This window comes from Falco rusticolus, chromosome 8 (genome assembly GCF_015220075.1).
Source record: "Falco rusticolus isolate bFalRus1 chromosome 8, bFalRus1.pri, whole genome shotgun sequence".
Lineage (NCBI taxonomy): Eukaryota > Metazoa > Chordata > Aves > Falconiformes > Falconidae > Falco > Falco rusticolus.
Window position 1 is genome coordinate 58,236,738 of NC_051194.1, and position 25,180 is coordinate 58,261,917.

Consider the following 25,180-nt stretch of genomic DNA (forward strand, 5'->3'; position numbering starts at 1 on the left):
TTTCAAATGCTACATAGCATCAACGATACTCAGAAAACACTGTTCTGGTCCAAAGAAACTCCACATTTTCTGCCTGTTGCTCCTACGGCTTGTCTGCAGAGCAGCTGATCCAGATGCATTATTCGAGATTAAAGGGAATAAATGTGGGGGGTTTCTTGGTTTAATGTAACGAAAAGAATGTGGGTTTGCATTTTGGCTCAATACAACTTTGTGTTACAAGTATCCACAGAGGTAATTCAGAAGGATGCTCTAGTTTAGACTTGCACTCCGTGTAATTACCTACCAGGCGTAGGCTGATCCTTGTGGCACCCACGTGAAGCCTAAGCTGGAGGATGGCTGACACAGCTGAGGTGTCAGGGCTTGCTGGGACCAGATGAGTGCCAGCTTGCACCAGACGTGGTGGTAGGAGCCAGGGTAAAGAAGCTGGCAAAGTTTACTCTCCTCTGCACAGCTTTGTCAGGAACAGTATTTCCTAAATAACACTGCCCATGCTTTCCAGGCCAGTGTCTGCGTGTCCCTGCACGCAGAGCAGCCGTGTACAAAGGGTGGTCCACACATACCGCACTGGTGGGCAAGGCTGGGTTTGCTAAGCATGGCTACAGCGTCTCCAAGAAGCAGCAAGAAGGAACCTGACTCCCCAGATATTAATGCAGTCACGAAGAATGAGCCGAGCCTGGAAATACTTCGATTGTCCTTTTCCAAACAAATCCATATTTGCAGAGGCTTGATCCTTCCACGTTTCTAGGTGCCAGACCTGGCCGTGCTGACATCAAGAGCAGTTTTTGGAGGATGTTCAGTTGAGGCTTAATAGTTCTGGAAATAAACCAGAACCCTTTAGCCCTCGGTAGCGTGATGGCCTGAGCTCCCCCAAGTTCCCCCAGTGGACTGGCACTTTCGGCACCCAGACCTGCTGTGAACGTCTGCTGTGATGCTGAAGGCACTGCTTAAAGAGCATGCCTCTGATGGGAACGTCCTGCTAACTGAACTATTGGTGTTAAAGACTTCAGCCTGATTATGGTGTCCTGGTGTGTAAGAAATTGACTTCACTCCATTCGACTGTATCTGAGAGGATTTCTTTCCTTTCCTGACATTCAGAGATTATTCTGGAAAAACAATTCTTAAGATGCCATGGCAGAAGGAATAAAAATAGCTGAACAGATGAGCTGGTCTCTCTGACAGTACAAATACTTTCAAGTGCTTATAGTGCAGAGAAAATGAAGTCTATAGCAGGAAACAGAGGGACTCCCTATTAAAAAAAAAAAAAAAAAACAACCCACAACTAAAAAAAAAACCCCAAAAAAAACCCCCAAACACACAAAAAAACCCAAACAAAACGAACAAAATTTGGGAAAAGTGACTAATCTAGGAGAGGAAATCAGGTGCTGTGGCTGCTGTTAGCAAGGTAAGTGTCTCTCAAAGCATCAAGTCACTGTACATGTCACGTGGGGTACCAGGGCAGAGCACCCCAGTGCAGCTGATCGTTCCTGGTAGAGCAGGGCTACTGGAATCTCTCCATGGAGGCTCTGAAGACTTAAATACTCCATCTGAAGAATGGTGTGGGATGAAATGTTGCTAAAATGCCAACCTGGGAATTGCTTACACCTGGATGTTGTCAAGGTGATTTACAAGGGAAGCCAAATTTAAGCTTCCAGTGCTCAAAACTGTTGCTTCTGGGAGGGGTGATGGCTAGAACAGCGCTTGTGGCTTCTGTAGGTGGCTGCTGTGTGATGCGATCCTCTTGTTGCAAGAAATGCCTCTCAGAGCCAGCAAAGAGCCTATAATAAGAAAGTACCCTGCTGATCCATTTTGCCCTTTCCATCCATCTCCCCTGTTGTGTTGGCACAGCTGCCCTCATTTCCCAGGGCTCCTTGCCCTTGGAAATCCCTGGGGAGGCAAGATGTGGGGTTTTGGCTTTAACCATCAGCTACCAAGATTATGCTAGGGAATAGTTTGACCTGTTGGTGAGCGAGGGCTCATGCTTCAGAGATTACTCAGCTGCAGCACTCACAGGACCTTGGGGAAGTGAGAGAGCAGGTAAGAAAAGAAGGAGGGGCTGAAAAACAGATGAGACTCGGAAAAGCTGTCAGTATTGCTTCTACCCTAGCCAAATGACCAGGCATCATTGCTTGAGGCATGGATGGGGAGAGATTGAAAAATAAGCCACTAAATTTCCCATCACCTGCAAGCTTGCCCTGCCAAGATGTGAGCTCAGCAGGTGGACATCAAGACCTCCACCTCCACAGCCTATGCCTGACCTCATAATGCTTTAGAGAGCGGTGTCCCACAGGCTTAGTGGGTGTGACTCTCCTGAGCATAGACACTGGAGAATTTGCAATGCTGTAGATGCTTCTCCATGGCCTTGCACAGCACTGGTGACCCACTACCAACCTGGTCACCGCCAACCCCTCCTCTTGGCACCCCTGCCTGTGTGCAATGCTGGTGTGAATCCCTTTCAACCCTACCCACCGAAAGCTTGCTGTCCCTGCCTTCAGGGTGGACTTGGCTGCTTCAGCAGAGCCCTCCAGCACAAGTCAGAGCCCACAGCCTGAGACCCCACCACCCCCCGGCACGTTGTCCTGGGGCAGATTCACAGACTTTGACCGTGCATTGAGCAACTCTGGGATCTGTAATGCAGGGTTGCTGCTACGGTATGTGAAGACTTGAGTCAGGTCACTGCAGGCGCCATGGCCCCAGTTCAGTGATGGATGGATGTGCCATACTAGACTAGGGGTTATCTAGGCTATTTAGGTTATTCTAGGCATCTACGTTATCTTGGTATTCAGTATCCAGCCCTCTTCGTGGTCGTGGATAGTGCAGAACTGGTTTCATCCCCACAGCCCTCAACTTTCAGCTGCTCCTTTTCTCCTCTCCATCGCATGCCACTTTTGCCCCAATGCATCTCATGTGATTTCACTGTATTCACTGAAAAGTGGTTTAAGAGTTCCCTTTAGCCTGCTAAACTATCACAAAACCGTAAGCCCAGTATTCAGAGTGCTTTGTTAAACAGCTTACAAAAGCTGTGAGGCAGCCTGATCTGTGGGAACGGGCTTTGAACAGAGTCACAGTTCTCCTTGCGGCCACCGGCCCAGCTGGGGCTTGCAGCTGTTATCCTCACCCACAGGGTCCAGACCCTAGCTTGCCTGAGTCTAGCCAAGGGGAAAAAGATGAGACACAGTGGGAACCCACAGAGGAAGGGTGATGGGCTTGTGATGCTTATTCCACTCTCTTCTATTTTATGCGTCCTAAAAACCATCTCCCCTGGTCTTTTAGGGAGCGCCTTCAAGACTGTGGATGGCAGGCAGGCTTGGGTAGTTGCTACCCTTCAGTCTTTTAGAGGCAGAAGCCCCTTGTAGGCAGCATCTTCAAAGGGAGATGTTATCTCTTTTCAAACAGATGTCCCTCTGCCCCAGGAGATCTATCCCAAAGAGGCAGGGTGCTCACCGCATGGTCAGAGGCCAGGCAGCGGGCACGACTGCGTGGTCTGGAGCAGAGGCACCGAGGATGTTTGGGTCCATGTAGATTTCGCCACTGTGGTTGGATTCTTTGATATCTCATAAGCAGTGATTCATACTTGGGCCTTTCTTTGTGGCAGGGGGGTTTATAACAGCTTTTTCTGATGTATAATAAGAGCTGTGTGAGTGATGAATTCTTCCCTCACTCAGGATATTAATAGCACTTTTTCTTTCTTCTCTAGCGAGTCACCTATTTTCACAAGGCTCGTAGGCGCTTTGTGTCAGTGAGACTTCAGCTCCTTTGCCAAATCAGGGGGGCACTGGCCAAAGGGTTCAAAAGTTTCCCAGGACTGGGATGGTGGACTGTCTGGGGGCATGTGAATTCCCCGACACACAAGCCTCGCATCTTAAGAAACCAAGCTAAAAGCCATGAGACTATACAACTAACTTTTTATTTTTGGAGGCACCAAGGGTCACGTTTCCCATCTACTTCTCCATAGACGGGCAGGCTAACATCTTGTTTCTCAGTTTGTACTGGAGCTGGGTTCTCAGTACTTTGCCTTGGAAGCTGGGATTATATTGGCATCTTCTCTTCCAGGGTGCATTGGCTCTGACCATACCAGGTGGGATGAGACCCAGAGCATCTGGTATAGGTTTAATATAGCCCTCCTGCTTACACAGAATGGATGTGGACGAGCACAGATTTTCACCGAGGGCTTATTCTGCACTCTGGGTAAGCAAGTATAGCTACCTGACTACTATTGTGTCCTAAAAACATATGTCTGGATATCTGTTTTCACCTGGAGGGCTCAAGAAAGGGGAGCAGGTCACCAGCTAAGTTGCCAACTTGTCCATCCATCTCCCCTTAACCACTGTTTTGTAGTCCACGTACAGAGCTGGAGCCGCAGGAATGAACGCTTGCACAACAGAGGTTTGAGCCTAAGGGAGGTCTCCTGTCTTCCTGTCTAAGCAGAAAAAAAATGACAGGTTTTAAAATACTTCATAGCCATTTGTAACTTCCTTCAAGGAGTGTTTTGTGTCTTCTGCTTACAGACTGCCGTCTCCCATTATAGGAATAATATAAAATAAACTAGGATAAAACTGAGGGCTTTTTCCATCTGTATCTAACCCACTGCTTCCGGATTTTTTCCCCACATTTTCATTTTTTTGATGGGTTGTTTTTCGGTTGTTTTTCCCTATTGCCAGAGGAAAACCAGAAGACTTCCCCCATTGTGGATGCTTTTTGCTCCCTTTACCCCATCCAGGCTTCCCAGGTCTCCCCAGCATCTTCCCCTCTGCAGATGCTGCCCGTGTGATACCACTGCCTGTGCCCTGCATCCCCCCATCTCCAGGCTGGTCTCTGGCCCAGGTTAGCCCTCACAAGCCCCCTCCCTCTGCCGGGGGGGCAGGGGGGGTACTGCCTTGTACCATCCTCCCGCAGCTCTGTCTGTGCACTTGTGCCCTCCTCCTCTTCCCACAGGCTGATTTATTGGGTTTATCTTTCCCTTTTACAGCTGCCCTTCACTGCGCCTGATTGCGGTGACCTCTGGTCCCTGCATAGCTTGCATTCCTCTGGGGGGGCTGCGGGCCACCGGGAAGGGCTTTCTCCTTCCCTGGACCACTTCAATCAGATCCCTTGTCCATATCCATCCATGCTGCATACAGCCCTATGCTTTCTGTGCTTGCCCTGGGCAAAGGCCAGGTGGCTTTTTTTCTTTTTGTGGGTCACCCACATCATCGTGGGCCTCCAGAGAGGCCACTTTATCTCTGAGCTAGGGCTCTACAGGGTAGAGAAAGCAATAGCAGGGTCTGCCCCTGCCCTGGGGACATGCTGCTCCCCCCAGCCCACCTTGAGAACCCACCTGTCTCCCTCTTTGAAGCTGGGGAGATTGGATGCTGGACCTCCCTGGGACTGGCATGTGTGATGGGGTTAGGGAGAGGCCACTTTCCTGACACCAAGACAGCAATCTTCATTTTATTGGTGTCATCAGTTCTCTTTCCCTTTCCAGCCCCTGTGCAGGATCTAAGCAGGCACAGTGATGCTGAACGTGGGGATCACACCATATCAAGTGTTACGCCTGGCAGAGCCAGGGCTGCTCTGGCAACAGGGGCTGGAGAATATCCCAGCCGGCTGAGTGGTCCTGCTCATTAACTGGGGGTGTTTTGTCCGGACAAAGGAAGACTCGGGGGGGGGGGGGGGGGGGGGGGGGGGGGAGGGGGGCGCTGATTCCTCTCTGCAGCTGCCTGACAGGGGCTGTGGGCAGGGGGGGTTGGTCTTTTCTCCCAGGGGATGAGCGACAGGACAACAGGAACCAGCCTCAAGTTGCGCCAGGGGAGGTTTAGGTTGGGTCTGAGGGAACATTTCTCCACCGAAAGGGCGGTGAAGCCCTGGGACAGGCTGCCCAGGGGGGTGGTGGGGTCACCATCCTTGGAGGGGTTTAAAAAATGTGTAGCTGTGGTGCTTGGGGACATGGTTCAGTGGTGGGCTTGGCAGTGCTGGGTTAAAAATTGAACCTGATCTCAAAGGTCTCTTCCAACCTAAATTATTCTATTATTCTATGTGTTGGCAGCTCTTGCTTGGGCAGGATCCTTCTCCCACTCTAACCAACAGGGCATGGTGAATGAGCCACACTCTGACATGCTCCCTTCAGCCACGGCTCACCCCCCAGGTTGCAAAAAGGTACTATTTTGGAGGTGAACCAGACCTGGCTCCCTTGGGGTTGAGCCTACATCCAGCTGGCTGCCTCCTCTTCTGCCCTGGGGATGTGCTGGCCACCCCTGCATCCAGCCACCATGCAAGCCCTGCACCACTGACTCCTGCACCCTGTGCGGCACCAGGGATTATCCCTCCCCGGCGTCTCACTGTCTGGCTCTGTGAGCTGAGACACATCCCTAGGGATGGATCAGCAAGGGCTCAGGCTGAAACTGAGCCAGAGATGAATCAGCTCCCCCCATCCCTCCTTCCCCTTCCCTCCAAAGATCCTGGCATGGAGGCCAGAGGCAATGGCTGATGGGTTGAGGGTGTGCAAAGAGGGAAGTTCACCTTATTGCATCATCTCTGGGAACTGCACTTCTCTGGGAGTTGCCTCCCAGGTGAGAGAATGACATTGTCACTGGAGGTTTAATTAAGATCTGCAGGTGGAGGGACAGCAGGGTGGCAGAGCAGCCACCACTCCCCAACACCCCACTGCAACGCTTGCAGCCGGTGAGACGCTGGGGGCATGGGGACCCCAGGCTTTTGCTGTATTGCATCTTGGCTTTGTCATTGACCACATTTACCCTAGATGAAGCTTTAGGGCCAAACCTGTGTCTGATGTCTCTGATGCCAGGAATGAGCAGTCCGTGTTTGTGGGTTGGATCTGGTAATACCCATTCCAGCCTCTTCTAACACAGCTTCCAACCAGTCTCCCACACTCAGTGCTGCTTAAGGGTTTGGACTCCTTTCTCCTTTGAAAAGGAGGAGAGCACGTGATGCGATGTGATATTTGACTCTGCAGTATTAAGTTGTGCACTTTTGGACATTCACGGCTCTCCATCCCATCCTCAGGACTGTGATTATAGTTACTTATTTACAGACACAGTCCTGAGGTGCATCTCTGCATTCAAAGCAGGGTGCTTCAGGATAGGGACAAGATCAAACCTTTGGGAGAACAGGATTTTATCTCCAGCTCTGCCAGTGGCTTGTTGTCTGACTCGTGGGTGGAAAACCCCAGCCTTCTGGGGTTTCCTCACTGCAGTCATCCTCTGTTTGCTCCAGATGACTTCCCTAGCCTTACTTTAAGGAAGGCTTTGCATGCAACTTCTGCATAAGTGACGTTAAAAGGGACAAAACCACTTCCAGCAGGCAGAGTTAAACAAGATGAAGTCTCCTAAAGAGGGTTAGAATCTCCTGGGTCATCTAACAGGACAGCCAAATCCACAAGAGCACATTGTGCCAGGGACCAGAAGGAACTTGCCACGTCTGATGAGAGAGAGCAGCTTGCTGTGCAGCTGGACGCCAGCAAAGTGCTGAGCCTCTGCATCCCCCCACTCAGCACGTGGGCGCAGACCGAGGGCCATGCCATGGCTTGCAGGAAAGCTAGGAAGCTCATTTTTCTGGAAAACAGGGCTGCTGTGACTGCACCAAGAATGTGAGGGTAGAAGAGGCTCCTTTAAATCCTCAGATTAAAAAAAAAAAAAAAGAAAAAAAAAGAAGAAGAAAGAAAAAATCATCAGTCAGGCAGTTCCAAAATCCTGAAACTGGCATAAAACTCATGACTTAATTCTTAAGGTTGTTTTTGTTTAATGCTAAGTACTGGCTTCTGCTCATCTGCCGTCTCACCTGAGAGGCTGCAAGTTCCCCTCTCCTTCTGATGTCCGAGAGGGAAGGTGGGGCTCCTCAGTGCGAAAAGTTACCCCCAGGATGTGGGGCTTTCTCTAAACCACTAAATACCACAAAGCCTCTGAATAACATTACCGGGAGGGGCCATCACGGGTGAGCTGGCATGGCTCCTAAGGGAAGGTAAGCGCAGAGTCCTGCAAAAGCACCGACTGCCGCACAGCGCAGGAAGCTTCTGCGAAGCCACGTAAAATCCTCGTGGCCGAGGGTATGTGTGCCAGAAAATGTAGGCACAGGCTGGAGAGAAACCACCCCGCTGTGGCTGCCCATACAGACATTGCATTTTATCAAGTGTGATTCTGGAAACCTTCGCTCCGTGAATCAGTCTCCTGAGCGGCTGGGCAGGAGACGATCTTGCTGGAGGTGTTTAAGACAGGAATGTGACATGAAACTCTTGAAATGCTGGAAATTAATCTGAGGGTTTCGATTTTACCTGAAACGTTAGCTTTTGAAATAACTGGAAGCCATGCTATGACATGGCCCAGCCTATGGGACTGATACAGGGATGATTGATAGCAAACTGTATTGCCAGACATAATTACATATCAGCAAATCCCCAGAAGTGATTACTTGCTGCCTGACATGCTTTTGGAGTCGACGTAAGTTCAGTTACCCCCCACCCCTCCCCAGCCATTTTTTTTTCCCCTAGGAAGGAGTCTTTTGCTGGCTTTGTTTATCATAGAGGATGATTGAGTCGATGTTATGAGAACACCATCAATTGAGAGTTGTGAAAGAGGTGTGATACACACACACGTGCGCTTGCATCCCTGCACACCCCCTGCCAGATCCACCCCTCCCTGCCTGTCCCCTGTGCCGCACCAGAGATGGTGGGACAAGACAGGAGCTCCTGGGAAGGGCTGACTCCACAGCTGTCAAGTTGCCCAGACTATGAGGCATTTCAGCCTTTGTTTTCTTTTAAGAGAGCTATTTTTTTTAGGGGGATATGAGAATCATCAGACTGATTCAAACATGCCTTCATTTCAGATGCTGATGCAATAACCCTTGCGACGGCGATGAAGGAATGATAACCCAGTTCCTCCTGTCTGTCCTGCCGTTGGTCAGGGAGGTGGGAAGGGGAGTGATGGTGGGTGATGGAGGGGCTAGAGGCTCCTCAGTGATGGGAAGCGGTGCTTTTTCCAGCCCCCTGGCACAGTTTGCCTCCAGCAGCAGGAAGACCAGCCATGGTGGTGTGAACACCCTACAGCTGGGTGGCATGGGCATTTTGGCAAAGCCCGAAAAGCTCTATGGGAATAAAGTCCCATGGCGACTGGACCAAGAAGCTTGACCTGTTCATCTCTCTGTATCTTCCTCCTGTCTTGCCTTGGTAATGGTCTCCATGTGGCTTTCCTATATTTTGGCTGATGTGGTTCTTGATGCTGTAACAGTGGATTTTCTTGGTTTCACTCATATGAATTTAGGTTCATGTTTTTTTCCTCCTCTTCCCACCCCACACCCAAGATTGTGTCTGATGACCAGCATGGTCTGGAAAATGTGGTTGTGATTGATTTTGTTGCCTGGAGCCCATGTCAATTTGAGATTCTGACAGTGTTTTGTTTTGTAAGTTGATTTCTTTTTAATTCTTCCACAGTTCAGATTTGCTGTCTTCTGTCAAAGACGTTAGGCCTAGTCTGAGCACTCCAGGCTTAAAAATATATGTTTCACTCTGTCCCACACCTTTCGTGTCCCACAGAACTTGCTGCACCCAGCCTGGCTTGGGGACTTTGCTGCAGGATCTCTGCAAGGATCCTGGGGTTTCACTCCCTCTTCTTGCTTCCCATTTTTCCTGATGACTGGGAGAGCCATCCCTCGGCGGAGCTGCAAAAGAAATGATGGGGCAGGGAAGGGGCTCCTCTGTCCCTCCTGGCCTGAAGAGAGGCAGAGCTTGAGATGTCCACCTTGAGCTGCTGGGAATGATCTTCCATGCCTGGATAGTACCCAAGGAGGTGATGGCATCCTGGAGCAAGACCTTGGGCAACCCGAAAATCATCTGGAAAACTAACACAGAAACCCTGGAGCAGATCACCGGTAACTGCATCTTCTGTAGCAGGTCAAAAGGAGGACGAGAAGGGGCCAAACCTGCGGGGGACCGGATTCAAATGACTTGCTGCCTCTGTTACAGCTTGTACGTGTCCAGAGCTTGTTTGTGAGTAATTAACGCGGTTGTCTTAAGCAGGGCCACGGAGAGCATGATTAAGTAATTAATAGTAATTAAAGGCATGTTATCCACAGGCGTGTTGTCCATGCCCATCCTGCCCAGCCCTGTGCTGCCAGCTGCCCTACGCCAGCTTGCCCAAGCAAGGGCTGAAGGCGAGGGGAAAGAGCCTGGCTGGGCTGTAAGCCGGGCACCACTGCCAGCTCTGCTCGCTCTCTCTCTCACTCCCCCCCACCCCATATGCCAGGGATGTCCCTGGGGACACCTCCCCACTGCCACCAGCATGGACGAGGCACAGCAGGGCTCTGCCCCAGCAGCGCCCCAGGAAGGAGGGAAGAGGTGTCCACCTGTGCATGCGTGACACCAACCCTATTTTCACACAGTGGTGTCTTTTTTAATCAGAATGTGACTTTCCACTAGTTTTAACCCATAACTGCATGAAACAACTTAATCCGCTTAGCTAGGCACCATCTTTGCAAAACTCCCTTTCTGTCCTATTTCACTTAGTCAAGACATAACCCTTAGACTTTTTTTTTTTTTTTTCCCGTTAATGTGGGGTTTGGCCAAAGGGGAGGTTTCAAGGAGGGGCAGTAAACCAGCCTTACCCCCATCCTATCCCCACCTCTGCTAATGGCTGGTGTTGAGGATGGGGAGGAGAGAAAACCTCCGTGTGGGCTGGTTTGTTTTTCTGAGTGACCCCATCAACAGCAAAGTCAAGACAGGACAAGAATAAAAAAGCAACATGGGGATGGAGTGAGGAATTCTGGTTTGGGCTTAACCTCTTTGCTTTGAAAAGAAACAGATCAGTCCCTTTTGAGGTGGAGAAAGGGGAAAAAAAAAAAAAAAAAAGTCTGAGCTTTTTAGAAATCTCCCTGCATTATTTTCTGAATCGGACTTGAAGCTGCCAACATTCCTCTCACCAAAAAGGGCATCTTTTTAAGCAGATTTACCTTTTCAGCTCTAACTGCTGCTGGTCCCCCTTGCCTTCAGCTGTGTTTTGCCAGCAGGACTAAGCTTTTCATGAACTGCCCTTAGCAATATCCTGGGAGCTCACATCAAGAGCTGAGATGCACTGGAGTCTCTGTTTCCCACTTCCAAACACCTTCCCCTTCCTTTTCAACATTTCCCCCTGCTGTAAAGAGTAGCTGAGCTGTAGACCTTCAATTATTTTTATGCCTTTGCCTCATTTAAGCATTGCAGGACGTTATACAGAAGTGAGAACTGAATCTGCCTCTCAAAGTCACGCCACACAGCGTAAGGCTCCCAGGCATTTTCCTGCAGTCAAAAATCTCCTGACGTTTCATATATTAAATCTGTTTATTGAAGCTGTTCTTTCACCATGATACTTTTTCACAAGTTATATATTTGCCCTTGCTAGGGCTTCTCAAAAAAAAAGAAAGAAAAAAGAAAAAAGAAAAGTGCCAGGGCTTCTGGCTTATGCCAGCACAACAAGGTTTCTTGGGAGTGAGTCACTGCATTTGCAAGGCTGGAGCTGGAAGCTGGATTTCTGTGCTGTTCTGGGGACCAGCCCACAGAGAAAAGCTGGTCCCAGATATGTGAGGATGCAGAAGAATACAGGTTTTGGGTGAATTTGGGGAGAAAAGTCTCCCCCCTGCTCATACAGCAATTGCATCCACAGTGGATTGCATTAAAGCGAAAAGGAGGGCTCTGCTTGCGGAGTCCCCACGTGGAAGATCCCCACGTCACTGAGCCCACCTGGGATAATCAGGAATTCTGGGTAGGGCAAAGCCTCAGGAGCAGCACTGAGGGGAATGAAAGACAAACTCCTTTTTCCTCATACTCCCTCTGTCATTATTCTCTACACATAAATTATTCACATTCTTTGCAAGCTGAGTCTTGTCTTGACTGAAGGACTTCAGATCATTAGAAACACAACAATTTTCTGCATATTTCATCATTTAAAAAAAGCTCCAACAGGGCAGGAGGTTAGGAGCAGGGGGGAAAGGGATAGGATCTCTTCTGCTCCCAAGAGTCTCTTGAGATTTCTAGGCTACTGATACCAGAGGCTCCTGGATACCCAGCCAGAAAAAAAGCCACAGCACGAAGAAGATGGAAGGGCCTCCCAGAGAAGCCAGAGGACCCGTGTGTGTTGGGGTGGGATGTTTTCGGGGAGCATCACCCTGCTGGGAGGAGGCCAAGGTGCTGTGCTGGGAGAGAAGTGATGCTGTGCAGCACAGGCTTCCCTTGTGCCCTGCTTGGACTTCAAGGTAGGCTTCGCTATATACATTTAATAACAGAACACGCCTTTAAAAGTTTCCAGTAAAGAGCCATTTCAAAGCAAAACATGATCCATTCCAGAAATGTTGTTTCAGCATCATCCAAATGCTCAAGGTCACTGCGGCTTGCTTCTTTTTCACCCCCGTAGTGGCATTTTGCCATCAGCATTTCCATGAAATGGCTCATTTTTGATGAATTCTCGGTTTTGGATGGCAAAGGAGGAGCACTGGATGGTTTCCAGGCAGCTTCGTTATAGATGCCAGTGTTTTGCACAGGGCCTCTCTCATCCTGGTTTATTAATCACCAAGACATGAGCTTACAGGGCTGAGCCTGCCTGGGACCGGGCAATGGTGGGGTCTGGATGGTCATCCTTGTGCTGCCTCTGCGGGCAGCATTACTACAACACTCCCACTTCAGGGCTTAGTGGAAATTTGGGTCTGTCCTGATCTGCCCAGGCAAATAGCCTCCAAAAGAAACCTCACCCTGCCCAGCCCATCAAAAGCATCCCTGCCACCTCCAGCTTTCTGATGTACTCTCAGCCCTAGCCTGGAGGATACTCTGGCTTTCTTATCTCATTGATATCCCTACCACGCTCCCTGGTTTCAGAACAGAAATAGGACCCAGTTTAGTGCGGACATGGAGAGGGTTTTCCCTGTCCCATGGGATGGTGGCTCAGATTGCTGTGATTGCCTCTATAAACACATCTGCGCCCAGCAGCGAGGATAGCTGCTCCAGCTAAGGGATAACTGGCACAGGGGCCAATGGGCACAAAGCGGCTGGGAAAAGTTGTGGGCTGGAAAATAAAAGGTTTCAAATCACCAGAAGAAATATCCTCTTCAAGAAGGGCAGGCAGAGCCATGGCTCAGCCAGTAGGCAAGGAGGCTTCTTGAAGGGGTTGGGGTCGGTGAGCCCCATGCCAGACCTCGGTCCCACAAGCTGGCAGAGAACCAGGCAGCTCAGTGCTGGAATGGGGCTCCCACCCCACCCCAGCGCCCAGTGCCATCAGGCATGTGCCGGACCACCACGGGGGCAAGCAGCTTTCATAAGCTGCCATACAGGTCCTTCAGCTGCTGGTGAAGACAAGGCTCTAACTCCAGCTTGTGTTTGAAGTCAGCCCAGCGCTTCTCTCTCCTAACATCTGCTCGGGCTGCCACGCCAGCCCTGCGGGGACACTGGTACGTGGTTGCCTGCCAGGGCTGAAACTCTGGGGAAAATGAGGTCCTGGTAATACAGGAGCTAATAAAATATTTGCAGTATACTCTCCCCATGTGCAACACGTTACAGATAGATACAGATATAGATACAGATAAAGAAACCAGAACATGCATTGGCTATAAATATATATAAATAAATATATATAGATATAAAACCAAACATACCCAGAACTTATTTGCAAGTAATTACAGATAAGGAACTTGAACGTTGCTGTGGTCTCAGCAGACACAGCCCCCTCCTTCTCCCTCCCATCTTTCTGCGTCACTCTCTCTGTTATCTAGCTAAAAATAAAGGAGCACTGGGCACCCAAGTCTCCCATGGGCAACTGCACGATAAACTTCAAGCCTTGGTGTTGGCAACCCATGGAGAGGGGTGGGGAGCAGCAGCCTGCACCCATCTGCGCAGTTGCTGCCTCAAGAGGCACCTGGGCTCCAGCCCCGCAGCAAGGCTGGTGTGGGGAGGAGGTGGAGGACGAGGACGTTGCCCACGGTCCCCAAGCCCTCTTCTCCCAGGCTGTCCCTCACCTGGAGCTAAGCTAATTTTTACCTTTAAATGACCTTTAAATGTACAGGCTCTACTCAGCTCAGAGCACCCTCAGAGGTTATAAACCCTCAGGCCACAGGGATAAAGCTCCAGCTGGGCTCGTTTTTCTGAACCAGCCCCTTGGGTGACCTCCTGATGGGTTTATGGCATCCTCATGCTCCACTGCTCCCTTCCAACACATTGTCACACCAGGACATCCCCGCCTGCAATCACGCTTCGCTTTTCACCCATTACACCCCAGCAGTTACCAGGGACACGGAGCAGCCAGGCTGAAAAGAAATGCTGATGCTGAGGTTTAATAAATAGTTTTAACCCCCCACCCTGCTTTGCTCTAATCGAATTTTACAGGGGGTTGGCAGGGGAAGGAGGAGGGGGGCCCAGATGGGTTATTTGTCCTGCATGAGGTTTTGCAGCTGATGAGGGACAAATCACCTTGAGACTCTCTGCATCACACCCTGGTGATGAAAAGATGAAGATGGGCAGCACTTTAGGAGAGGCTGGGCTGAGTGGGAAGGCGGCTGGCTGTGGTGCCAGGAGCTGCAGGCAAAACTGGCAGGGGATTTTAAACCATCCTTGCCCCATTCCCAGTCTGGTCTGAGATGCACCGGGGCTCCTGGAAGTCCTACAAGAAATGCAGCAGGTCCCAGGGCTGGGCTGAGGTTTGTGGGGCGATGACAGCAGGGTCTCCCCACCTCTCTGGGACCACCAGGTGCTACCACTTGGCCAGACCTGTGCAGTTGCAAGGGGAATCCTAAAGGCCATTTCTCCTGGAGATGTGGCTATCACTAGCTAGGTTGGATGGGGAACAACCGAGCACGTGGTCCAAGAACTGTGTATGGGTGGTGGGTTGCTATTTTTTGGGGGGTTTTTTCCCCCACAACCCATCATCATCTTGGCACCAATCAGCTCTAAGAGATCCCTCCTTCTAAGTAACCAGGTGGTTTCTAAAGCTGGCTGGGGAGGAGCCTGGTCCATCCTGGGAGGATGTGGTGGGCAAGAAAACATTGGAAAGCTGCAGCATTGCCTTTCCCCCTCCGGCCTTTGGACATTTTAAACAGGCAGCAGATGCCAAAGGATGGGGAAGTTGCCAAAGAGTTGAAAGGGCCCCCTTGTTAGAGAGCAGAGTGGCAAGGGAGGGGGTTTTCCGAGAGCTATTTAAACATTAACCAGCACAACAATTGCCCTGTGTTGCCATTTCCCATTGCCACCCTGGTCTTTCACCTCTGCGTGGGTGGATCTGCGGAGTCCTGAGCTGCCTCCAGCCCTGGAGACACGGCCTGTCCACTGCTGGCACGGTGCTGCGCTGGTGACAGGAGCCTCTGCGCCATCGCCTCTGCCTGCAGGACTTCAGTACCGTCCCTGCAACTGCAGAGGAGCCCACAGGTATGGGGTCGGGGCTTTAAAAGGGGTTATCAACTTCCCTCTTGCAGGCATAACTTGGAGCATACGGCTGGAGGTTTTCAGAGAGCCAGAGCTCATAAAACAAAGTCAGCGTGGCATGGAGCTGCTGGATGCTGAACCGGGGCACTCAGCCCTGAAGTTGCTCTTCTGTCCACAGTGCAAGCAGGACTGCCCAGACCTGCAGCAACCTCCCCCCACCCCAAGCACCATTCAGCCCCTTTCCCCACCATGTGAGGAACAATCCTGCAGGTTTAGCCTCTTTAGTATGAGGACCCAAGTATCACAACACCACCAATAATTTATTTTTTTTTTTAGCCTGTGGAGTAAGAAAAATGCTGGCAACCTTCTTTTACACTCATGGAAAAGAAGCCTGGGGGCATATAAAGTGGTGTGACCAGGGTTAGGCAAGGAGCCAGTGGCAGAGACTGAAAAACTGCATTGAGACCCACCTTTGTGTTCTGTTCTCTTTCCAGAAGCCAAATACAGACTTGAAAGCAATGTCAGGTGGGATCAGGAGCTTTGTGTTTGCTCATCTCCGCAGACACCAACTTTTGGGAATGCTCCAGCACCAAGGGATCACAACAAGCTTTGTAAGCTGACAGTAGTCCGCTCCAGCTGCAAAATTGGGGTATCATGAGGCCAAAGTAATAAAAAAATAATAATAAATAACAATAATAATACTACTATAATCCGTGGGTTGATGAAGAGCTGGGTGAGATGGATCTCTGCCTCCCATTCCCGTGTCTGCCAAGCAGGCTGTCATCCCTCTTCCCCAGCACCCCACAGCCATGGGCTTAGCAGCTCTTCTCACAAACTCACCTCAGGCTGCAGCATTTTTGTGAGCCATAAGATGCCATTAGTCAAGGCTGTCAGGGAGGGAGGATAAGAGGGTCGTTAGGCACATGGGATTATTTCTAGTCACCTGTTGGCTGGCTACAGCTCAGTGCAAACACCTGGGGGATTTATAGGCTTCATCACTCACCTTCCACCAGTATTTTAATGTAGTTGCTGGAAAGGTGCTCTTTTTTGAAAGCTTTCCTCCCTTAAATCTCACTCAAATATCTGAGGGAAGCAAACACAAGCTAAGCTGAAATAAACAGAATGGTTTATTAGAGCAAATATTCCCAGGTTGGGCTCTCCATATTCCCTAGTCATCATGAACTACCCTCAATACGAACATGCTTGCACTGAAATGTCTCAATTTCACTCTACTAGGCAAGCTACTGGCTTTTTTTGCATGTTATGTGTCTAAAGTACCTGGTGCCCTGCAGACCTGACTCACAGCAGCGGCCTTTTACTGCTCAGACAAAAAGTACATGTGATTGGGGGTAATTCACGTTGAAGAAGCTCTGGAATGGAACTGACTGAATGAAAACAAAGCAAACAGGGTCCAAGTCTGAATCAGCAAGAGATTTTTTTTTTTTTTTTCTTCTTCTAATGGTTTATAGTTTATGGTTATCCTCACCAAAACTTTGACCAGGAGTACCCCGTGCTATGCAAAGAAATAGTGCTCTTTGCATTACACCATGCTTCAAGGATTCAGTGCCTTGCAAATTCTATTAACCAAGATGATCCTTTTAAAGATACTTGCTTAGGAGGCAAATCCCATTTGAAATAAAGCAGAGGGATTTAGCTTAACAAGGCAAACCAGGGAAAGGAGAGGGAGAAGGACCTGTGTAGCTGAGGCACCAAGAGGCAAGGCAGAGGGAGAACCTGCAGAAGAGGGGCCGCAGAGCTCTTGGGGTGAAGGACACGTCATGAAGCTATGTGTAAGAACACGTGAGACATGCCAAGCCACTGGAGGGGCGTCTGAAGCACCCTTGTCCATGAGAGCAAGCGCGGCTTGCTCAGCAGCCCTCCCTCGGTGGCCTTCAGAAAGGCTACGTCAGGGACCTGCAGAGCAGCAGTGCAGGACACACTGGTAGCTCATCTCTGCTTATTTCTTTCCCAATCCCATCTCCTGCTGCTCCCGGTTGGACCTCAGCTCTGGTCCATTCTCTTCTTGCTTTTTCTGCCACTTGAAAGGTTGCAGGTTCTTCTCACCTGCTCCTAGCCCACGCTTACAGAGATCTGACACAGCCGACAGCCCGACTGCTTTTTCTCCCGGCTGGTCCCATGCAGGGACCGTCCTCGGGCACTGCCTCATGGCCCGGGCTCCACATGCCACAAGGATCCCCAGACACGGCTCCAGCGTCACTCACTGTTTTGCTGAACTGCCTGCTGGGGAGATAGTCCAGCAGCATAAATCACAGCCAGCATGCTGCTCCAGGGCACCGCAAGGTCAGCGAGCTCCTTGTGCAATGTTTTCATGACAACTGGCCGAAACACACAAAACCCCTGCTGACAAAAGCACTCTCCGGCCAGGAGGAGAGGCTGTGTGGCTTGAAGGAGGATGTCCGTCCTTGCAGCTCGAGTCGCAAGGAGCTTTGCTTGCGAGAGGCCACAACGCCTCCCACCCCTTCCCGCAAGCCAGTGGCTTTGGCAGTAAAATCAACTGAGGCAACGCAGCTGCGACCCCCCTGCTCACAGGGCTGGGGGCGGGGGGGGAGATCCAGTTGCACAGTCACACACAGAGTCACAGTCTCTCAAAACCTACAGCCCAAACCCTTCTGGCTGTTTCTCTTCCTCCTTCACAGGGACAGGGATGGATCCCCCCATTAATCAGGAGGAGGAAAGCCCCCCAGCTCCATGTGGGACACAGCAAGTCACCCTGTGTGCCCGAGAGACCCGAGTCCAGCCTCCCTGGGACACAGATAAGCCTATACAGGGACACACCAGTGTGCACAACTCCATGCCAGCAGGAAAACCCCCGTAAGTTGGCTCCTGTCAGGTGGGACCAGTGAGGACGAATCCCGTCATGCTAAGGAGAGTGCAGGCACTGCAGCATGTGCTCCTGGGCTTTCAGATCTGTGAAACGCAGGCCAGGAGAAACATATGATGTCCAGCATGCCTGGCAAACGCAGCCAGAGGCACAAAGGAAGCAATGCTCATGAGCACCTTCAAGAGCGCTGGACCAGACGATGCTGCCCAACACGCCACCCGTGTGGCAGAGATGGCATGCTCTGTGCAAGGAAGGAGCTCAAGGGGAACTGCACCTTTCAGAGGCTCTCCACGCAGTCACGAGGCAGCTGAGCACTCAGCAACTCAGTCCTTGAATGCCACTGATCACCATCCAGCTCAGCTCCCAGTGATCTCGGCACGCACCAACAGCCTCGATACGAGCACAGTAACTGCATCATTGGATAAGCCTTTAGGTTCATTTTGAGGTCCTGCTGCCCTTTAGAGCCCCACGGCCCTGGTCCTGCAAAGCAGAGCGTGTCCTCTCACCTGGGCGCTGGGTATCCTGGAAACCAAGGGGGGCACCTGGGAAGCAAGGTGCAAACCTGGAGGTGGAAGTGCTCACGAGCCCTGCCAAATCGCGCTCCCATGAACTGGGCTCATCATTTCCTCTCTGGTTGCCATGTCATCATTTTCAAAAAGAAAGAAAAAGTCATTTACCACCCAGCTCTCCTCTCTGAAGTGTCACCCTGTGTTTCCTGTGTCAGCAGCCACCCAGGAGCAGAAGCAGCCTCCAGCTCTGCAGCATCCTGTTCCGAACTGCCCGCCTGGTGCTTTAACCCCTGCAGACCTGGCTCTCTGCCACTGCATCGGCTTGCCTGAGGCCACACATTTCAAAAAAGCCACACCGAGCAAAACCAAAACTTTCTCTTGCTCCCCCTGCTAAATGCCGTGCACAGGGCGATCGCCTCCTCCACACAGATTTCAAATAGAGGCGAGGGAAGAAAATACCCACAACAAACAGTATTTTCCCCTTTCCCGGACAGCAGCAGAGGTGCAGAGAAATTAAGTGACCTGCAAAAGAGCTCAGATTTCATTAACTGCAAAATTATCCATGTCCCCCACGTCCTGGAGCGACACGCTGCAGAGGGCTGCCATGCGACAGAGGCGTGCCAGCGTGCTGCTGGGTGCAGAGTGATGCTGAGCAGGTCAATTCTCCGTCCCTGTGCCCACGTTTCCTCTCTCTCAGGAGGCAGGAGCAACCTCCTTCATTGCATGCAACAAGAACCAACTGTAAAACGCAGCATTGATATTGAGAAATAAGCAGAAGAACACTTTTTTTTTTATCAGGCCCTTTCATTGTATAAATAATTTATTTCAGTTCACAGCATTATGTCTGCATCTTTTAAAAAAAGAAAAGACAGGAGAAACAGAGACTGATGGACAATGGCAAGGGCAGGACACAGGCAGCAGGATATCCAACACTGATGGGAACACTGCAAAGGTACCCGGGAAAATGAGACTGGTACCTCATGACAGCTGCTTAAAAAAAAAAAAAAAAAAAAAAAAAGTCATTCAAACTTATTTAGAAAAGACACACAACCTTGCAAAAAGCCCAGCTTGTTTTCAAAGCAACAACCCAGGTAGTTTCCCTCAACTGCTGTTTTGCTGAGGCACCTCTTCTTCTAGCCCACGGTAGGCGATGCACATCTTCATACAGGAAAAATCAGCATACGGTTGTGAAACATTACAGAAATACCACGGAAGCCGTTAGCTACTAATTGGAAAAGTCTTTTTAATTATTGCAGAAAGCAGAGTTGGTGGGAACAGCACTGCCACGGCATCCCACCTGGCTCAGCTGAACCTTCAAGCGTGTGCTGCCAGTTCAGCACACACTTAACGTGCTCTGTCGAACACCAGCCATTCCTCCAAGAGGATGCTCAGCTGAGCTGAACGTAACAAACTCCCAGGAAAAACCAAGCTCCCTAAAAGCGTGCCACCAGGCTTTCCATGCCAGCATTTGCTAAACCAAGACCTATGTCTTGACAGCAAGGAGGCAAAACCCACAACTAATAGCCTGCACGTGTTGTTTTTAAAACCTGATCACTTTTGAGCTGGTAGGGAAAAAAGAGTAGCTTTGTATTTCGCCGCTAAAACAGGTTGCTCCCCAAAAAGGGTTAATGCATGTGGCTTCTGTAGCATCAAAAATAAATAATTTTTTTTTTCCTCTCTTGACACCAAGTACCAAAGTGTTGGAGGTGAAGACAAAGCAAAGAAAACCCAAGGAAGTGGGAACAGAGCCACCTGAACTGATGGGACCAGCCCACTCACTCAGCGCTCAAGTCAGGACTTGCGCTGGGAACCCAAATCCCGCAAGAAGAGACATACTACTTGGCTGCAACATCGGTTTCCTAACAAAAAGAACCGCTATTTGGAAGGTGCTGCACTCATCATCGCTGCAAGGGGAGAATCAACTCCCTGAAGCCCGAAGGGCATTTTTCTTTTGTCTGCTTGGTGGTTTCTCCTTGGCTGCTCTCGGAAGGGAGGTTTGAACAGGAAGGCTGGTGTAAAATCACCAGAAAATCCTGCCAGACTGCATGGCTCAAAACTCGGGATATTTGGCCCCCGAGGGCTGCCTGCTTCTGCTGTGTGGGCACTGTGGAAAGCCAAGACCCTGGTTTTCTCCTCCAGAGAGCTGCGTCCCCGGCCAAAACACCAACAGCAAATGGCTTTTGGTCCCCAGTCCCATACAGGTACCAAAACGTTCACTCGCAGAAGGATGCGGCGAGGCCTGACCCTGCCCCGGGCGCTCAGCAGGCAGAGGCAGCCCACATGGCTACTGTGGGCAGCAAGGGGCTCTCTGCTTTGAATCAGGTTTATATCTTTATAAAAACTAATACTCCCCCTATCTTCCCCACCCTCCCCCCGCCATGTCTCTTCACACCCTGCCATCTTCCCGGCACCGCCGAGTCCCTTACCAGCAGAGATTTCGCCAGCTCTGGCCATCCCAGCGGGCAGTGCCGGCAGCCGTGCGTGCATCCCGCCCTGCCATGACCCCTGTGTCCATCCTGCCCTGCCATGACCCCTGCCTCCATCCTGCCCTGTCACGACCCCCTCAGACCTGCGTTCAGCAAGCGCTGCCCTGACCTCTGCACCGACCACGGAGCAGTGCGGTGACCAGGACCGCTTTTTCTTTGTTTTGATTAACTAACCCCGAGTTTGGATCACCCCAGCTGGAGCAGAGCAGCCCCCCTGAGCGTGCCTCTGCCCGGGCGCAATACAGACCTGAGCGGGGCTTTGCTTCAGAAGATGACACAGCTGAGCCTTGGGGACTCCTGGACAACCCCCCGATGCTTCCAGCAGCATTCACCCAAAACCTTTGCCTTTTTTCTCTTTTTTTTTTTTTTTTTCCTCTTCTTTTTTTTTTTTTTTTTAAGCAAACAGCTTAAAGCCCAGCACCAGTCAGCAGCTGTGAAGCACCCCGGGAGCCGCAGCCCTACACCCGCCCTGAGCTGAAGGCTGCCTGCCCTTTCTCTGCACCCATCCGTGCCTTAAAATGCCAGCTGGGGGTGGTGGGGTGTCTTCTTACCCATCACCCACATACCTCCCCAGACTTTTCGTGCTGGTCCAAGCCCCCCCTTCCCACCACTTTCAACACCCATTCCCACCAACAAACGCGGGGGAGGGATGCAGGCAGGCATCGGGGCGCAGCTGGAAGCCCCTCGCTGCTGACCTTGCCAAGCCCGGGCGCTGCCTTCACCACCCCTCGGCATCACCCCTCCCCACCGCATCCCTGCTACCCCCCCCACCCACCCCCAAATGCACACGTTAAAGATCCAGAAGCACGCTGGGCTTCTCTCAAATGCACTTCAACAGGGTCCTGCCCTGTTCGCCCCCGGCACACAAAAGCTCGGTGGTCCCGAAGGACGGAGGGGGGGGGGTGTCTCGGCCCCGGCGCTGCCCCCAGCCCGGCGCGGTGAGGGGGCGAGGGGGGCCCGGCTCTGCCCGCAGCCGGGCTCCGGGCTTGGCTGGCAGGAGCGGCTTTGTTATCGCCACTATTGTCTTTTCATTTGGAAAGAAGGAGAAAAAAAAAAAAAAAAAGAGGAAACAAAAAAAACCCATTAACAATTAAACCGAAAAGAATCGCTTTGGTTCTCTCTCCCCCTCGGTTCCTTTGTCTGCTCCCCCATCCCTCCCCGCCTCTGCGGGGCTTCTACCGCTTCTTCTTCTGCTTGAGGGACTTCCTCCGCTTCAAGATCATCTCGTAGAGCTTGTCCATGCCCTCCGTGAGCCCCTCGCCGATGATGGCGCAGGCGGGCTGGATGTGGTAGGTGGTGGAAGGGGTCAGCTCGTGGAGGGCCAGCTGCTTCTCGATCTCGGCCACCGGCAGGGACTTGGGCAGGTCCTGCTTGTTGGCGATGACCAGCAGCGGGGTGCCCTGGTTCTCGGCGAACTTGGTCACCTTGTGCAGCTCTGTTTTGGCCTCCTCCAGCCGGTCCACGTCCACTGAGTCCACCACGTAGATGATGCCATCGGTGCAGCGGCTGTAGGACTTCCAGAGCGGGCGCAGCTTCTCCTGACCACCCACGTCCCAAAAGTGGCAGCTGATGCCCTTGGCCGTCCCGTTGCTCAGCCGGATCTTCTCCGTGTTGAAGCCGATGGTGGGCACGGTGTTGACAAACTCGTTGAACTTCAGCCGGTAGAGCACCGTGGTCTTCCCCGCCGAGTCCAGGCCCAGCATGACGATGTGCAGGGACTGGAAGGCGGAGATGTTGGAGGAGATGTTCCCCATGGCCACGGCTCACACCGCACTCACAGCCCCGCGCCCATCCCCGCGCCGCCGGCCCGCAGCGGCACGGCTCGGGGCGAGCCGGGCTGGGCGCGGAGCGGGCGGCAGCGGGCAGGGGCAGCGGGCAGGGGCAGCGGGCAGCGGGCAGGGGCAGCGGGCAGGGGCAGCGGCAGCGGGCAGGGGCAGCGGCGGGGCAGGGGCAGCAGCAGCGGCGGGCAGCGCGGCTCCACGCGGCAGCAGCGCGCGCGGACTGGCGGGCACCGCCCCGCCCGGGAGGAGGGGCCGCGCCGCCGCCTTCCCCGGCCCCGGCCCCGCCCCCGCCCGGCCCGCACCTTCCCCGGCCCCGCCCCCGCCCGGCCCGCACCTTCCCCTGCCCGCACCTTCCCGGACCCGCACCCTTCCCTGCCCGCACCGCTCCCCGCCCCCGCCCGGCCCGCACCTTCCCCGGCCCGCACCTTCCCGGACCCGCACCCTTCCCCGCCCCCGCCCGGCCCGCACCTTCCCGGACCCGCACCCTTCCCCGCCCCCGCCCGGCCCGCACCTTCCCGGACCCGCACCCTTCCCCGCCCCCGCCCGGCCCGCACCTTCCCGGACCCGCACCCTTCCCTGCCCGCACCGCTCCCCGCCCCCGCCCGGCCCGCACCGCTCCCCGGCTCCGCCCCCGCCCGGCCCGCACCTTCCCCTGCCCGCACCGCTCCCCGCCCCCGCCCGGCCCGCACCGATCCCCGGCTCCGCCCCCGCCCGGTCCGCACCTTCCCGGACCCACACCTTCCCCTGCCCGCACCGCTCCCCGGCCCGCACCTTCCCCTGCCCGCACCGCCCCCCGGCCCGCACCTTCCCGGACCCGCACCGCCCCCCGGCCCGCACCTTTCCCTGCCCGCACTGCCTCCGCACCGGCCCTACCTGCACCTTCCCTGAGCCGCACTGCCCCTTGCCTGCACCTTCCCCGCACCTTCCCCTGCCCGCACTTTACCCGACCCGCACCTTCCCGGCCCGTACTGCCACCTGTCCGCACCTTCCCCAGCCTGGCCCTGCCTGCACCTTCCCCTGCCCGCACTGCCCCTGCCCGCACTGCCCCTGCCTGCACTGCCCCCGCCCGTACCACCACTTGCCTGTCCCTTCCCCTGCCTGTCCCGTCCCTGCCCACGCCACCTGGCAGTCCCCGCTCCTGCCCGCACCGCCATGGCCTGCTGTACCCCGTGGCCCAGGGACAGCCCCGGCGCGGGCGTGGGGGTCCCCTGGGAGCGAGATCCCCCACAGAACCTGCCTCTGGTTACAGCTTGGGTATCCCCTACGGCCACAGAAATCATTAAGCCCCCCTAAAAATAGTAACCAAGCGAAGGCAGCGCCAGGCGGGACCTGCTGCTGCACCCTGGATAATCCCGGGCTAAGGGAACCGGGGGGGGGAGGCGGGGGGGGGCTGGGCTGCAAAGTGGTGCAGGCACGGCTCTGTGGGGTTGGTGCCAGCGATGAGCTGAGCCTGGAAAGCGGGAGAGCGATGCTCTCCTCCTGGAAAGGCAGAGCTTGCACTGACCCTGCAAGCTCAGCAGCCACCACCACCCAGCGTCGTGCTGGGACGTGGGGCATCTGCATCCCTCAGGGCTGGGCACATGGGGCATCTGCATCCCTCCAGGGCTGTCACAGTCTCCCAAAGTAGAGAGAGGCCAGGAGGGGAAAAACCTGCGCTGAGCCCAGGGCAGGGGGGGCACTAACGTTCCTCCCTGTTCTTAATGCCTTTTGCATCTCATACTTGGTAAATGTGGTGAATGCCCTCAACCCATGTTAAAGCCCCCGAGGTCCCCAGGGCCCAGCTCAGTGCCCCAAGCCATGTAGCTGCTGGTCCAGCTACTCCTGGAAGCCCCTTTCAGGCCAGCGTGGGGACAGGGACGCCACCCCCGCCGCGTGCTCTGGGGAAGGCCTGCCACACTCTTTGCCGTCGCATTTATTTCTGGCATTGCTCCCAAACCAAAGAGCAGCAGCAGGGTTGTTCCTACAATATTACCCACCCCCTCTTTTACAGCATTTGTAAAATAAATATCAACTGTATCTGACAGCTTAACTAGAAAGCCCCAGAGAAAGAAGTGTACCGCAGAAGACAGATACTGCTTTTAATTTAAGATGCTTTCACCACGCAGTGTGCAGTGAGGATTGTCAGGCTGGAGTGGGATCATTTCTCATATTCATATTTCATCCCCAGGATGCGTGTTGCAGCTTTGCATGGAGATAAGACTACC

General features: G+C 53.0%; 1 protein-coding gene across 1 annotated transcript; it reads right to left on the bottom strand.

Moving 5' to 3' along the window:
• Positions 1-19,511: 19,511 nt before the first annotated feature.
• Positions 19,512-23,106, bottom strand: ARL4C (ADP ribosylation factor like GTPase 4C). The gene has a single exon (XM_037398293.1). The coding sequence runs from the start codon at positions 22,947-22,949 to the stop codon at positions 22,371-22,373; it is 579 nt and encodes a 192-aa protein (XP_037254190.1). The 5' UTR covers positions 22,950-23,106; the 3' UTR covers positions 19,512-22,370.
• Positions 23,107-25,180: the final 2,074 nt, after the last annotated feature.

Coding starts and splice junctions, on each gene's coding strand:
- ARL4C (XM_037398293.1), bottom strand. CDS start 22,949: ATGGGGAACATCTCCTCCAACATCTCCGCCTTCCAGTCCCTGCACATC.